This window comes from Haplochromis burtoni, unplaced genomic scaffold (genome assembly GCF_018398535.1).
Source record: "Haplochromis burtoni strain Fernald_Lab_line unplaced genomic scaffold, NCSU_Asbu1 Contig_40, whole genome shotgun sequence".
NCBI classification, from domain to species: domain Eukaryota; kingdom Metazoa; phylum Chordata; class Actinopteri; order Cichliformes; family Cichlidae; genus Haplochromis; species Haplochromis burtoni.
In genome coordinates this window covers 2,298,486-2,316,088 of record NW_024582401.1, presented here as the reverse complement: position 1 = coordinate 2,316,088, position 17,603 = coordinate 2,298,486, and the positions used below count along the sequence as shown (strand labels likewise).

Sequence of the window (17,603 nt, the reverse complement as noted above, 5' to 3'; positions counted from 1 at the left end):
TAGGTTATCTGGAGAGCAACAGCTGTCTGAGGTGTTGAAAACATAAGTAGGGATTTCTCAGTGGGGCAGCACAATCTGTTAATATTTAGAATCCAGCTCTGCTTTGTGTGTATGAAAACATCTCAAAACTTGAAACCCAGGATAAGTTCTCCCTTGATTCCAGCTCATTACGCCATCTCGTAGCAACATGCTGCTGGGATTCTTTAAAATTCCCAAACTATGATGTAATGCTCCTTCACTTTCACACAGCAACACGATGACGGACAACATACACTGGCGGATTTGTGCGCAAACAACCAGGAAACGTGCCTAACCTTTACTGGAGCCTACTGGCCAAGTCCCTTAGGTCGGACTGAACAAAGACACACCTCTGGATCAGCTAATGAAAAAGGCAAGCAGGAGTGGTAAATCAAACTCCTTAAAACATCTAGAGCACATATTTTATCCAGCTTCAGAGACAGACTCCTGCCTCTCCGAGCACATCTGCCTCCAAACATTGGATCAGATCTCGCCAGAACTTTCTCCTCTGTGTTTCCTCCACTCTGCTTTCCTCCGCTCAGCCTTCGACGTCTCCATAAAAAGACAAGACTTTTAGTGGAGGGCGGACTTCTCTTTCGCTGTTGATAATAAAACAAGTGCCTTTCCCTGATGGGTCTAGGAAGAAAAACGAGGGACTGACAGTGTTGTCATGACGAGCCAAAAGTGACAGCAATGGAACGCACAGAGGCCATTTTTTTTTTTTTTTGCCTTTGTGGGTTTTCTTTTTCCTGCCACGCTGCAACTGTTCTACACTTGCCATATCCGTGCAAAAGTCCCACAAGGTGCCATGCTATTGAGCATGTGCAGTGTCAACTCATGACTTACTTTACAAGAGGTCAACAAGACCTTCACATAGCTTTGATTGGCAAACTATTGCTTCAAAAGTGCAAATTTAGCCGACGACTCAGTGCATTCTTACCAAGTGCACTCCCATGAACAAAACCTCCACTCCCGCTAAGTTTTCTGTCTGGATTGGGGTGTGCTTTGGAAAACTTGTGATCAAAGTAAATAGACACACTCTGCTGATGAGTAAGGAGCTGCACGGATAGTTGATGCCATTCGTCCAAACACCCAAAGACATGCACGAGCCCAGCTGTTCACAACAGTCACTAAAGAGCCTGGGACGGCCATTTGTTTGCTCTTAGATAACATGTAAAGATTCATTCAATCTGCAAAAAAGCCTCTTTATTTTGCAACTGACCTTTTGCAATTGGCATTGTTAAAGGCTTGTGCCTCCCAAGGCTATTTGTACTGGGAGTGGCAGTGGCAGCGGACTAAAGCAAACAAACTTTCCAAGATAGAACAAGGTCACACATCAGCAGGTAAGAAGAGTGCTATAAAAATGTTTGCTCCCAGCATTTCTAAATTAGAGGAGGAGAGGTGGAGGGAGGAGGTGAAAGAAGAATTTCAAGTTCCTGAAAACAATGGCACGCAGGAAAATGAGGAGAGGAGCTGAATACAAAAGAAGAGGGAGGATGTCTAAGCAGTCTGAGGCTGACAAGTATTTCTGGGTGGTTTGAGGAAGATGTAACGTTTTTTTTATTTTTTTATTTGATCAGTGACACAAAGAGTTTAAGACTAAAAAGCTAATGCAGGAGTCTCATCAATCATTTAATCAATGCTTCCTTTGAGTTGTGCTCTGTCTGCCCTTGTACTTCTCAGTGTAACTCAAGAGCTGCTACCTTAAAGTATAGTTAATTAAAATAAAACAAGACTTCCTGGATCTTTCTTCACTATATCAAGACTTCTGACTATAAAAATACCCCCTCATCTGAATTGTGGCCTTCTTAAAGAGGAAAACTTGTAATCGCTTGCTAACACTTGCAAATACAAAAAAAGATTCAAGACAAAGACAATCATTATTGGACTACTGGCAAACTATTGGCGCTACAACTGGCTGTTGTCCAAGATTAGCTCACTCAAACTCGTGTTCTGACACTTCCTTGTTCCTTCACTTCTCCGTTGCTACGATATGACATCCAGACAACGTAGTGCTTCATGGTGCACATGACCCACAGCTAAACTCACAAGTCATTAACAAAGTTTAATCAGTTAAACCCACCAGTCCTGTAGCTTGTCATGGAATATTGAACTGATAGGGCCAAACCCAACAGAAGTAGGTTAAATAAACCAAAACAGACACTAATCTTCTGATGTGGCACACACGACTTGATTGTCCTGTTTGAGCCTATGTGTTCAATCACTGTGGTTGCTAAATAAATGACTGAACTAGTCTAGTGGACTGAACAAACATTTTGGCTCCAAAAGCTGATTCAGTGACCACTGATTCTTTTATTCAACTTGTTCAACGACATTTAAGAGTGTGAGACAAGAAATAACCAGTTAATTATATTAACTGTTGGATAGAATAGCATTAGACTGTTAGATCTCACTTACTTTAATCTACTAAAATGTCCTCGAGTTAGGGGACCACCATAATATGCACTGTAAAAACAATCGTAACATACAAGTATTTTACTGTGTATTTTACAGTTTTGTACTGTTTTTCTAGAATATCATTAAATTCACATAAATAGACTGATTTTACATTTCAAATGTAAATTAACGTAAAATCACTGTAAATGTAATAAAACATAATTTTCTTGTTTTTTTACATGTATTTGTCTGTACATATGCATATTTATATTGTTAAAATACATTCACAAATGTATCATAATTTCACAAATATTTGTCCGTTATTTGAAAGATTGAACTGTTAAACTCAAATGTAATGCTATGGAAAAATATATAAAATGATTCTTATAAACTTTTTTTACATCAAATAATTATTATTGTTATTGTTGTTTAGGGCAATCGTGGCTCAAGAGTTGGCAGTTCGCCCTGTAATCAGACAGTTGCCAGTTCAAGCCCCGGCTCGGACACTCTCGGTAGTTGTATCCTTAAGCAAGACACTTCACCTACCACCTACTGGTGATGGCCAGAGGGGAATTATAAAGTGGAATTATAAAGCGCTTTGAGGGTCTCAAAAAGCACGATATGAATGCAATCCATTATTATTTAAACCAACCGTTAACTGTATATTTCTGTATATTTAAGTATTATTATTCATATTGCTGCATTCATTGACCTTGTTTATAGGTAATTTCATTGTTTAATCACATTAAAATGTTCCTAATTTAATGTTTAAAAGCACTTGAGAAAAGCAAAATCCCATGTAAAATTAGGGCAACAAACTGTATTGTCATTACTGAAAATAACCGTATTTTCATGAGAAAGTTATTTTCTGTTATTTCTGTTCTGGTATTATTTTGGTGCCCCAGCTGCTGGAATATTACTGTTTTTTTAGGATTTTTTTTTTTTACGGTGTGGCTGTTGAGTTTAAGGTCAAGATGGTAATTTGTCCAGTGTTTCTTTTAATGAACTAGGTTAAAAAAAATATCAACAACCTCTACCAATTTCAGTTTTACATAATTTTAATGTTATATAATGACTAGTCTAACTCACTTAGACAAAATAGCATAACTAACTCACAAAATAGCATAATCATAGGCTGTTAGCATTGTTGACATGTATCTTAATGTTCCTGCTTCTGTTAATATAATTCCAAATAGCACACTTTGTAAAATATAAATGTAATGTAAATCTAAAATGTATACCTCCTAGTAGGGATGCCACTTGAACTAATATCAACAATACTTTTAACTGCTGAAACACATCCCTACAACTGTTCTAGGTGATTATTAATGCTAAAGAAGGACACCGGAAAAACGACATGGGGAAGATGGCAAAAGTGACAGCTGATATTGTTTTTATGAAATCAACTATGTTTTGTAGGTTAAAATATTTGCAACATTACATGCATGCTTAAACTAGCGTAAAATAACTAATGCTATAACTTCTAACTTTCTGATATCGTGACATGCCTATTAGTGTATTATGTGAATTCCTATACTTCACACTAGTTAGAAATAAAGATGCATTTTAAACCTGAAACGTTATGCTAGCTGCCGCATTGTGCTACCATTTATAACTTGTTGACCATCTGACCAAACATCAATCTTCGACAGTTAAGACGACAATTTAAAATGCATTCCTGACCAAAAGAAATGGTGCTCTTAGCTCATTAGCTAGCATCAGTAGCGTCATGTGGGGTTTATGTTTCTCTTCCTACTGGCTGAAAATTGGTTGGAAGCCCCTTCCTTTACAAACCACAGCGAAACTGGCGACCTCTGCAGGTGTGAAGTATAACACTTCACAAATAAAAAGTCAAGTAATTGTAACACAATACAAATAGCTTAGCAAGCACTGACTGAGAACTTAAGAAAGCCTGGTTATTTTTTTAAACAATTACAACATCAATATTTAATATACATTCATGTTTATCCTGTTATCCAGACTAAAAAATGTTAAGCGATAAGATGGGATCTAGCAGTTTAGTAGTAACACCTAAAAGACAACTAGCAGGGCCGGAAGGAAAGTTAAACGCAGTGCTGTCTTAAAGATAGAAAGCTTTTACGCAGCTCAGCTGTGTATTTAAGCAGCTCAGCTGTGTATTTTTCCTTTTTCAGTGCTGATAAACCATTACATCAAGAGTGATTTGTTCCTCTTAACATTTTTAGAGTCTTTGCGGGTGATGAATCTTGCCTATGTTGACTAAAAGGGTTGCCTGTGTATCATTGTTATAATCCTCATAATACCACGTAAAACCTGTAATCTACATCTACAAAACAATTTCCTCCCATCTATCTAGTCTGGCATGAACAAAAAAAATAACAGATTTGTTTATCAGCAGCATGTAAGAAGCAGCTTGAAGAGGCGTAATGCCCCCATTAATACAAGTCCAATTTCATCTGGAATTACTTCTTTGTCATATCATATCATACCAAGCGTTTACGATTTATGAGCCGACAGTGCACATCCTGGCTGAACACTCACTTGTATTTGGTTGTGATGCACTGTCAGGATATAATTCTTATGCCTTTACCGGCTGCTTTTTGTAATACAGCAATGTCCAAGTTTCCGAATGAAAGACTTAAAATGTTAACAATCAATACATCCTGTCTGAATGAATTTCACTTCAACGTCTTGTGCCCAACTCCGAAACTTGCTTATTTTTGCTTTTATTAAGTGTAGAACATCTAGAGAAACTATGTCAGATGTGTCCATACAGCCTCAGTGAACCCACATACTCATGCACAAGCTGAAGTGAAAAATAAAAATAAAAGAACTGCAACAATGTCGAGGCAAAAGACGAAGCTATGTTTACAAGAAACTCTGACATTCCAGTGCCACTTAGCATTTGTAGTCTTTACTGGACAAACATTTCCTTCAGTGGTGGCTTTTAATTAATGAGAAACTATCATCTACTCTTCTGAGTCGAGGCTTACTGATTACATAGTGCCCCTAACGGTCAAAACCGACAAGAAAACATATGTTAATATGTAGGATTTACATGATTAAGCGCCATTTATTTAAAAAAATGACACGAAACTTAACTGCTTAAGAATTATCTTTGGGTTTGGGACAACCAACTGGTTGTAACTACCTTTGGAAAATGGTAATGTGCAAGGTTACCATACTGAGTCTAAACACTGAATAAATTTGTATTTCTAAACATAAGCCACAATCTTTAAGTTGCCTTATGGATTTAATAACCTTACTAGCTAGCATTATTAACTTTTCTTACTTGATACCACTTTAGCTTAATGTGATAACTGTCTTAAGTTTACTGTTTGAGTCTAAGTAAAGAAGACTCAGGAGAAACACTCTGCTATATTATGAGTGTTATGTTGTGACGAGCTTCCCTGTGCTCAACATCAAAAATCAAAAAGACATCAAATCTGTAGGATAAACATTTCTTCACTTCCTCTTGCTCTGCCTTTGATCTCCTCCCAGTTGTACTCAACTGGAAAACGTCCACAGGGTAGCATTCAGTCGGAATGCAACTTCAATAGGAATGCCACTTACTGAGCTCTTCACCCTGACCCTAAGGGTGGTAGGAAACTCATGTTAGATGCTTGTACTGTGGATCACATTCTTTTGGGCACTACTATTGTTTTTTTGTTTTTATCCAAACAAGAACTTAAGCCATCAATATGACTTTAAAGATGCTGTCCCCTTATTGTGGCTTTACAATTATTAAAAGCTGTTTGTATTGCTCCAATCAGAGCAGTCATTCTGAGGGCTTTCGGTATGATTTTCAGCCATTTATTATTGGGCTCACAGATGCAGACCACAATTTCAATAAACAAATACAAATCCAGTTACATCAGATTTCATTTCTCTAGACAGACGGCAGCCACTTTAACTATCTGGTCACTGCACCAAAGCCTCATTGGCCTCTGCTGGATGAATTTTAGGCACGTAACTGTGGGCCATGTGGTGATGGCATTCACACCACATGGGCCTGCTACAAAGCACCGATCCAGACCACAGCGCGATGGCCAGCCGAGCCAAAGAAAATTGTATTGTTTTCCAATCAGCGCTCTGAGCGTTATGAGGGCTTCTAGCCACAGAAACACTGCTCATAAGCGAGCAGGCGGACCGCTGGAGCAGTCAGCGGAGGATTCCTCACCACTTGAGATGAGACAGGGCAGCAGATGGCAGGAGAAAGGGTGGTTGAGGAATCGGTGTCTACAGCAAAAACCGATCCAGTTAAAATGAACCTGTTCTGCAAAGCAACCCAAGTGGCTGCTTCACCAGAGCTTCTGGCGATCTTCAGAATTCAGAAACCTGTCAAACACAAACTGAGGAACAAAACAACAACAACAACAACAAAAAACCGCTGATGGAAACATTTTTGAAGGTGCAGTTCTCATAGCAGCCCACACCGCTCCACACGGCCTTGACCCATATCTGTGTGTTTTGCCTTCATTTGGGCCACGGCTCTTCGAGGTGTAGAATGTCAAACACAACACCTGTGGCTCTCCACAGCGAGCTGGCAACAGGTTTCTGTCTTTCTGACTCGCTTTTCAAAAACCAGGAAGCATGTGTGGTCTTGTGTGCGTGTGTGCATATGTACGCGCTCTGCGCACCACATGCCTCTTAAAAAGTTCCATCACAGGAAGTTTTTTCTCTTTCTTTTTCTTTTTTTTCTTTGGCATGTTGAGGCCCCTTTGCTCTGCTTAGGTTCAGATTTCTGATTCACACCGACTGAGTGACGTTTATGAGGTGAAAGCTCTAAAAGCTGGTGCAGAATTGGGCTTTAATTTGGCTTTGAGTGGCTGCTGATAAAATAACGGTAATTCTCCGTGGCACTCTTTTTTAATGCATGATCTCAGATATGAGGAAAGAGAGAGAGGCTTCATATCGATACACAACTGCATCGTGCAGGAAATGAACATCTTTATCAGGCATGAGCGCAGAAACTACAAGATGTAAGCCCTCGAGTCTCAGTGCACGCTCCAGTCGCTGTCATTAATCCACGGCTAATAAACCTGAGGGGGGGTACTTACAAGATAGGAATTCTGCCTGTCGAAGAACACGGAGTCTCCCATCGTCCCGAATAATTATCCACATATAGTAAATGATGCAGCTTCAGTAAATGATATCCCAAGTCTCCCCCTCCAAAAAAGAAAAGTGTCTCTGCGCGTCAGGAAATGTGTCCGCAGTTCACTTGTGCGCTCTGCTTCTTCTCACATTAAAAGACAGCGAAAGATGTTGGAAGTTTGGAGACTGCGAGTCACAACAGAACCCCTTTTAAGAGTTTCCACAGCAGTGAAAAGCGCGTGTCAGGAAACGCTCTGTGCCAGAAGGGACACCATAGCGCGTAACGCGTAACGGATCCATACTGCGCGCCCCGCAAACTGTTGTGAAGACAGATGCTGAACCAGAGCGAAGAGAAGCGAGACAGCGAGCAGAGACCTACATCAAGCTGGCAACGCTACTGACTGATACTTCCGGCGTAGTTTTTCAAACTAAGACTTAACCCTGGCCTACGGATACTGTATTACCAGAAACAAACTAAACAAACTGCAGTTCATTTGTTGACTGGAGAACGTGTTTCTATGTTAATCCCTGTCTTAAAGCAAAGTAAACCTACACAGCTTTTTTATGTTTTTATCTTTTGTGTTAAGCACATTGAGTTTGCCCATAATGTTATGTGCTATATAAATAAATCATAACTCCAAATCAAAGGGGAAAAAAACCACTATAACTACACAGGCAAGCTTATACTATACCAGTACATTGACTTTCAACTCATGAGAACCATATATGTGCTTTTATTTTGATCACAAAGTCGCCTCTTTCCGGTCTATTCAGCGTTTTTCTGGGTACTCGATGCTTAAAGCCGGAGAGAGAAAAGCAAAGGATGGGCGGGGCTCTGAAGAAGGAGGACCAGCAGTGCAAAAGCTTTTGATTATCAACAGCAGGGTAGAACAAATGTTTTCATGTCAGTGACCCACAAATGGAGCTCCACAGTTTATAAGATTTGACTGAAGAAACCCCATACTGGGAGGGTTTTCTTTGTGGATAGCTCATAATATGGAGCTATACGTGCTGTTGCAATCAGGCCGGCAGAATACTCCCCAGCAAAACTTCACTATTTTTTGATAAAAGTTGAATCATAACAAATAATAATAATAATTAAAAAAAAAAAAATCTCCTGACAGCAGATTCATTTCTGCCATCCTCACTGGAAAATTAAAACAAACAAAACAAATCAACTTGTTGGTCAAGCTAAAAACAAACTCCTTTAGGGAAAGTTGGCATGTCAAAGATGCAACATTTCTTCCAGCATTGACAAATAGCTCGCTGTAAGCCTAATTACTAAAAGAAATAAATCACAGAGGCGAGAGTGTAACAGATGGACCGCAGAGCTGAAACTGTGATCGAGTGCTTCCATTGTAACACTTGGTAGTAATTTTTGTTTATGAGCTTTCCCCTTTGCAAATATGCTTTCAAGAGAGACCATGAAAGGCAAGTGCCCCTACGCCCTGCCACCAAACCCCCTCTCCACCCTCCCCGCTGGTGTATTTCAAATAAGTTTGTGAAATACTTAATGTGGAACCAGCGTTGAGCAATCTGTGTCAAAACTACTCCACTTGCATCCTGTAGTATCTGCTGTTATTGTTCCATCAATTCAGTTGGTAGACATGTTTAACCAACTCAGTCTACTTTATTAACATTTGTCAGGCCTCTTTGAATCCTCCTGTTTACATGCGTCAGTGTGTAACCCGTTGCTTCCTGTCAGCTTACTTGTAAAATGATGTTACAGGAATACTGCCTCAGACTCTGCATGAACGATAGATGTAGCCACCATGACGTCATCCATTGTTTATAAAGTCCTGTTGTGAAGCACTGGTGTGAGCATTTTGTCCATTGCCAGACTTAGTTTTTGGAAGCCAGATGTGTTTAGGGGAAAATTCTCACTGTTAAATTACAGGAAAGTTATGTCAAGAGTACTGTTTTATTCGGAAAACACAATTTGCAGTATAATAGTGGCAGCTGTTTGATTGCCCTGGTTCTGTTGTAGTATTTCTGCAGCAATATCCACAAATAGTTTACTACTGTAAAATGTAACAGCATATCCTCACCAAGGGTCAACCTCAGATGTGGAAGAGTTACATTATTACGCTCGAGTGGCAACAGTTGCAGTTCCTCTAATGGCCACTTGGGGCTGGTTCCAAAAAGGAGTCAGTCCCCAAAGACTCCCACGTCAAAACGTCCAACTTTACAGCAGTAAAGAGCACAAAACGTATTTTGACATTAAACTGGATTTCTGCACTTTGTGTGTGCACTGTTTGTGCATTTGGAGTATTTTTAGCTGATCATTATAACTAATATGATGGCTTTCTTTGTGCTACAGATCATCCCAGAAGACTGTGCTTCAGTTTTGGTAAATTAAATTCTAGGATTTTATTATACTAAAATTGAACCCATAAGTATTTTGAGTGCAGATCGCTAACCCTGCTAGACAACGTTAGCTAATAACTTGGCACTCCAACCGTTCATCTGTCACGGTTTGCCGGGGCAAGCCGTGTGGAATTATTTAGGACCAGGACGTGGCAGCTCTGGTGCAGGTGAGTATTTATTAACGAAGGAAATACAAACAACAAAGGCACTGGGAACATGAAACTTGAACCTAAACTGGGTAAAACTAACAAAACAAACCAGAAACGAAGATGCAGGTCCGGAGAAATACACATGGAGAGATGCAGGGAGACCGAGGGGAAACAACACAGACGAACCAGCAACTACTATGACAGAAGACACAACTTAAATACACTCAGAGAACACAGGGAGATTACACACAGGTGGGGAACACAGCTGGGAGTGATTAACGTGACGAGACTAGGGAGGCAAACTGAAAACACTCACATAAGACGCAGACCTTCACAATAAAACAGGAACTTACACATGAAAGGACACAAACTAAGAAACGCGGACTAGAGGGCAGAACAGAGTAAACACTAAACAGAGGAGGAACAGAACCAAAATCGCAAGAAGAGAAAACACAAAACGCTGGGTCAAAAGGACCCAGGATCATGACATCATCAGTATAAGGTAACTGCTAGCTTTCAAAAACCAAAATGACAGCATCCAAAACATTAGCATTGCAGCTTCAAAATAGTCCAAAAACAACTTTATGGCTGCCTTTACCATATCTATGTCCAATTTACTGTATATGGCTGTCATCCATTCACTGTGAATTTAGGCTGGTGTTTTTTTTTTAAACCACAGCAGTCTATCAGCTTTGATGCAGTTTCAGATTAAACCATTAAAAAATGGAATCTAGCCACTAGAAATGATGCTGGCTGAATGTTAACACTGTTCTCGTCACACATACACTGGAAAGTCCCTCATACATCCTTATCAGAGTCCAAATGAGAAAAATATTAAACCATCAAAAGGTTTAAATCAGTGATTTGTAATAAACATTCATATTCCCATGAGTCTTTGCACTCACTAATGAAAAAGTATTGTAATCTACCATAGCTATATCCAATAGTGTGCTATTTATATTCATTTTTCCCTCAGTGGCATCAGCACTTACAGCATTAAATTGTCTTAAAACCCTGAAAATTAGTGTATGGAATGTCTGTATTTTTATAGTATTTTTACAATGTAACTGAAAACTAAAAAGAAAAACAAAGTAACGCAAAATTAAAAAGTCCTTGAAACTATCAATGAAAAAAGTTAACATGTTTGGAAAGGTAATAAAAACACAGTCTTGGAAGCCACAGACGTCTAAGACTCCCTCTCTGCTGGCCATGTAAAGAATGCACAATAAAAGCACTTCTGCACTGGCTTTGCTTTTTAAACCCAACAGCTAACTCCATCTTTTATATACAGTCTATCAAGGCTAGTAATAGATATCAAAGTAAGTAAAGCGAAACAAAAAGAGCACAGTGTGGTTTTATCAAAGCGCTCATAAACAAACCCTTAGCAAGAGTTAATAAAACGTATTTGCGCTGCTCTGTGGGTGTTATTGAGAAATATCTGTTTTCTAATCTTATATACAGAACGTGTGAACGGGTTGGTAGGAAAAATGAGAAACTGGATTCCTCACTTATCAGATAGTACCTTTTAAAGAATGCCGAGGAGTTCATAGGAGCACTCACTTTAAAATCAGCAGATAACAGATTCCTTAACTCCCGAAGACTGACTCAGCCTTAAAGCAGGTGCTGTGGTGTACAATATACTTTGTATCTCACACAAGAATCATCAAGACACTGCACTGATATAAAGTTACCAGCTAAAAAAACACATGCTCTTGCAGACAATAGACTCCTGCTTATCAGATCTTCTCCACAAGGTTTTGAATGAGATGTGTTTATTGTTTACGACAAGTTAATCATCTTTGGATTAAATGAAATCAGCAGTGTGGTTTTTCATTCACATATTTGCACTTTTTTTTAATGAACTTTATTTGTGCGTGTAGCTGATGAAATTTCACCTTATGATTTGTGCTGTGTGTCTTTTTTTGTGACGTGTCCTGAGTCAGAGTTGCAGAGTCGCTGAAGCCTATCCTGGCATGCATAACGCAGGTAGATGCATATTTCTATCTGTAAAATCTCTTGTGTTTGGAATGTTGACGAGCACCAAAAACACAAAAGAAGCGCCATGAGTGAATGACTTTTTGATAGGCAAATGTTCTAATTCAAACGTTTGGTCAGGTTTTAGTCATTTAAACTGCAGCTGTAAGCACTCCTGGCAGGAGACTTGCTTACCAAAAATGACTAAACAAGTGACTCAATGTTTAAAAAAAAAAGGTGTTTTGTTTTGCAAATAAAAGCTCCAACTGCCCCTTTAAGGTTGCTAAAATTAACACTGGATGCTCTCCCTCACTGATAAATCTGTAATACAAATATTTCAAAAGTTGCTATAAACCAAAGGAGAAGTCCCATAACATTAGCACCGCAGTTCCTTTAACGGCTACTTGAGGGCAGCTGCAAAAGTGAGTCAATCAGGAGCTTATGTCTTCTTCTATAATAACGTTACAGGGGAGATTTTTTTTTTTTTTAAATGGCCAGTGTGACAGTGCAGATAGTTTGTGTGGTCAGCAAACTGGACTTTTCGGCCATAGCATTTCATGCAACTGTGGGACAAATAATATGGCCTATTATTGTTCTTGGTGTTAGTATTTCATTAGTCTGTTATTTAGTGTCTTCATAGCTTAGCAGTTTAAAGATTTGCCAACGCATGAACAGTTGTGGTTTTGTCACGAACGGCATCTGAGGCAACAATCTGACAAATCAACTATGTGGCGTTATCAGGTGTAGCTGAGAGAATCTGCTAGTAGTTAGCACTATTTAGCAGAGGTGTGGACTCGAGTCACATGACTTGGACTCGAGTCAGACTCGAGTCATTAATTTTATGACTTTAGACTTGACTTGAAAAAATGTTCTAAGACTTGTGACTTGACTTGGACTTTTACACCAATGACTTGGGACTTGAATTGGACTTGAACCGGTTTACTTGAAAAGACTTGATATTTACCCCAAATATAAAATTTAACATGCATATTATATAGAGATTGAAAATGTGACGTCATTCACGGGTAGAACCGCAAAGGATTCTGGGAACTCGTGGCAAGCGGTACTAGCGCACGCAGGCTTTCAATTGAAATCAGTCACACAGCGATAAAAAGAAACACAAAAATGTCAAGAAGCTGTTGTATTATTAACTGCAATAGCCGGTCGCATGACAGCCACGGGAAGCCGACGGGTAAAGAGATCGGTTGTTATCGGATTACGTCGTTGAAGAGAAATTGTTCGAGCCATGTTTCCGAAGTAACAAAGAGGCGACGGATGGCCTGGATTGCAGCCATTCAAAGACCAAATATAACGTCCCAGAACACTCCAGCTCACAGGTTAGTCTGCTCCAAGCATTTACACGAAGGTCAGTGTTTTTTAGTAGTTAATACGTCATTTTCATAACATAATTGGTGATATAGGTTACAAGCAAGTCTGGCGCTGAACAGAAATTGTTGCGCTATGCTCCTTTATTTATTGTGCATAAATAGTGAATTGTCCTGACACAATATTGCGTTTCGCTTCTGTTATTATGGTACATTGACAAAAACATATACTTTTATTCACAGGATAAAACAGTTGTTTTTGTATCACTAATTGCCCAGTACGATTACAGCATACAGTATTATTGTCACTGCTACATTTCTGTAACGCGTACCAGAAATTATTTCCACTACTAATTAATTACCGTTGAGCTCAAAGGTCCTATTAATAAACGGTTAACGAATGTGTATTTATGACAGACGATTTGTGAGACTGGTAAACTTATGATACGTACGATGGTCTTTCTTCTACACGGTGCATTTCAAGGTCCTGCACCCATCCGTCGGTAAACTGTACCTGGGCTTGTTGCAGTGACCGAAGTTACTAAACTTCATGAGTGTATGCACTCACTCCAAGAACCGTATGATTATAAATATGCATATAAATATGCTACGATGAGATAGCTGACTTCATCTAACTAGCAAATGTTGTCCAGGCTACGTTGGTGATCAGTTTTTTTTAATGTGTATGATATTTTTGTCATGCGATTTTAAAGCTGGTCCTACAACCGCATCCAAGAATAACATGCAGCTTATCTCAGAACTGTCGGTGAAAATTATTCTTGGAGCTAGGTTTAATTGAGCTGCATTTTAAAGAGGTGCAATTTCACAATTTGTGTATATTTTCTAAGTTCACTATTTTGTCATGTGTTGAGAAAAACACAGATTTTAAAAATTACATGGTCTAATATTTACATTTAGCATAACTGCAACATTATTTTTTCGTTTTGTTTTTTTTTTAAAGACTCGAAAGGACTTGAAATTCAAAGTTTCAGACTTGTGACTTGACTCGGACTTTTACACCAGTGACTTGAGACTCGACTCTGACTTGCCTGACATTACTTGAGACTTGACTTGAGACTTGAGGATAAAGACTTGAGACTTACTTGAGACTTGCAAAACAATGACTTGGTCCCACCTCTGCTATTTAGCTTGACATATAGCAGCTATTGAAGCGGCTTGCTAACAAAGATAGATAGCAATAGTTGCTAAATTAACACTCCACCTTCTCGATGAAAATACTGCAATTTCTTGCTCAAATAAATGAATAAATAAATGAATAAATCATGTTACAGCTTAAAAGTGTAGCAGTTGCTATGGCCGTGTTTCCATTGTTTAGATACAGTCTATGGTCAAACTCTGCCAACGTATTTTCATGGTCATAAATCATCATATCCCCTTTTTTGTTAGTTTAATCTTTATCTAACTTAAGTACACCTAACCTAAACTAGTTAAATTGCTAGTTTTTATATATATATATATATATATATATATATATTTAGCATTACTACTAAGAATTAGTAACATTGTTACCTTCTGTCTCTTTTATTTTATTTGTCCATTTTCTTTTGCTTATCCATTTCAGGGTTACTTAAGGTCACAGGGCAAGAGGCGGGGTACACCCTGAACAGGTTACCAGTCTGTCACGCATACACAAAGACAACAATTTACGCACACATTCACACCTTTCATGAATTTAGAGTCATTTAGAATGATTACTTAGGCCAATAGTGTGGGAGGAACTCCAAACAGAAAGGCCTTTGATTTGCAAGAAGGCCCTGGTGTATATGTGTGGGTGTGTGTTTAATGTCTTCATCCAGAATGTGTCAGAAAACCCACGCAGGAAGAAAATAAAATTGAATACTTATAAAATATCAGACTAGATTCTTGATAATAATGTACACGATTAAAGGAGGGGCAAAGATTTACAGGTGAACTATACGATCTAACACATTTTAACGAAGGGAAGTTCAGTCTTTAGCACCACAGTTGTGTTTAATGGCCCTGAAGGAGGAGCCTATTATCTCGTAAAATGTTATTTCAGTGGTCCTGTGGCTCACACACAAAAATGCACTGAGCCTGTGATAGATGCTAAAGGAGAGGCAGTGCAGAAGGGAAGAAGAAAAGCGAGGAGAGCAGAAATAGACGGACATCAATGTATGTATGCACAGTGTGAGTTGGTGGGGCTCAGTTTACTGCTGCATGTTAGAACAAGATTAAATTGTTCACGAAGGACACTGTAGAGCAAAGCCTGACTCTACACGTCCCCCCTGAGCCGACCATCATCATTAAACTGTTAAAAGGATGCTGAAAATGAGGCTGCCTGTGATTATATATCACCTTCAAAGCACGCTCCAGATTTTCCACTGTTGAATTTGGCTCGGTGTGTTTTTGTTGATGTGTAATGTCTCAGCGATTAAAAGTCGATCTCAAGAAGAAACGGCTTGAAATTTTGGGGTGAGAGAACAGACGGCGAGGATTATTTTCAGTGATTTATACTTATGTTGTGATTTTGTATGCCTATTCTCAAGAAAATTAAACACCAAAACAGTAAAAAAAAAAAAAAAAACAACCCAAAAAACATTGAATGCAATATGCAATTGAATATTTTACAGAGAGAACATGAGGCCGGACTATAATTCCAGTTCAATATGGTTTATGGCTTTGCAAACTGCAAAAGTTCATGTTTACATTGTTTATTTCAGGAGGAGCAGAGCCCTCCCTCCAAAAGCCTGAATGCCTGAGTTGTGAAATCACTCCATTAAGTGGAAAGTGTTCTGTTAAAGTGCTTTAAGACGATCCAGTATAAGAGAGAGAAAATCCTGTGAGGCCTCGATCTGTTTAATAAACACTCACAAAATAGATGTCACACGATAGAGGCATTTGCATCGCCTCATCCTGTGGATGCTGGGTAAAAACAGGTTTAAAAGCAGAGGATATTTCATGCACGTTATGTATATAAACTGAAGCAAATGAGGAAGGACCTTCAGCCTGCATTCTTTGATTGATCTGCATAAACTGAATGGACTTCAGCTATAAATACAATATCAACTGATTAAAATTTAGTCACAAATAAATATGCCTCTGTGAAGTCTAATAATTTAAATGAATCAAGCCAAAATAATAAAAAAAAACATGGTCTACAGATCAGGTGTGTGTTAACATGATGTCACAATCTTCCCAAGAGTGTACATTCCGCCAAATTCAGCCAAAGGTCAGACTGTGTAATGCAAAATTTTAAAAACCCCAACAGCTCAGATATCTCAGACTTCTCAGGCCTCAGTTAGCATGTTAGGTGTGGAAGTTCATGATAATGTCGTGATGTACTAGACCAAAGTTAATGTTTGGCACTTATTAAATTCACAACTGGCAAATACCAGACACAACTGTCAAGCACGGTGGTGGAAGTATGATGATTTGGGCTTGTTTTGTAGCCACAGGACTTGAGCAACTTGCAGTCACTGAGTCTTCCATGACCTCCTCTGTATACCAAAGTATTCTACAGTCAAAATGTGAGGCCTTCTGCCCAACAGCTATAACTTGGCTGATATTGGGTCATGCAACAGGCCAATGAATGAAGGTGCTGGAATGCTAAGATTGGCCCTCAAGAGAGCTACACATAAACCAGGGATTTCCAACTCCAGGCCAGCGCCAGTGTCCTGCAGGTTTTAGATGTGTCCTTGATCCAACACAGCTGATTTAAATGGTTAAATTACCTCCTCAACATGTCTTGAAGTTCTCCAGAAGCCTAAGGCTGTTAGGGAATTAATCATTTGATTCAGGTGTGTTGACCCAGGGTGATATCGAAAACCTGCAGGACAGCGATATATATATATATATATGCTTAGAATTGTACAAGTTCAACAGGACCCTAAGAGCCTTCATCAGGAACTCAATGGGGATGTGGCGTACAACACTAGAGGCCAACTCCAAGCCCATAGCACAAGTCACCATCAAGTGCGGGATCTACCAAGGAGATGCTCTGTCCCCACTGCTGTTCTGCATAGGCCTGAACCCCATCAGAGAGATCATTAACAAGACTGGCTACGGATACCAACTATGGAATGGAGCAGTTGTCAGCCACCTCCTGTACATGGATGACATCAAGCTGTATGCCAAGAGTGAACGAGACATCGATTCACTGATCCACACTACCAGGCTATACAGCAATGACATTGGAATGTCGTTCGGACTGGAGAAGCATAGTCGAATGGTAACAAAGAGAGGGAAGGTAGTCAGAACTGAGGGGATTGAACTACCAGAAGGCAACATTGCAGACATAGAGGACAGTTACAAGTACCTG

General features: G+C 39.2%; 1 protein-coding gene across 4 annotated transcripts in view; it reads right to left on the bottom strand.

Moving 5' to 3' along the window:
* The window catches only part of LOC102291205 (rho GTPase-activating protein 6), a 132,839-nt gene that overhangs the window by 58,230 nt on the left and 57,006 nt on the right, over positions 1 to 17,603 (bottom strand). The window contains exon 1 of one of the 4 annotated variants that reach the window (XM_042219964.1): positions 7,455 to 8,935. The exons of the other annotated variants lie outside the window; for them this stretch is intronic. Within the exon in view, the coding sequence (XP_042075898.1) occupies positions 7,455 to 7,496 (42 nt within the window). The 5' untranslated portion in view covers positions 7,497 to 8,935. Of the gene's footprint in view, positions 1 to 7,454; positions 8,936 to 17,603 lie in introns of those variants that run through there. 4 annotated transcript variants of the gene reach the window in all.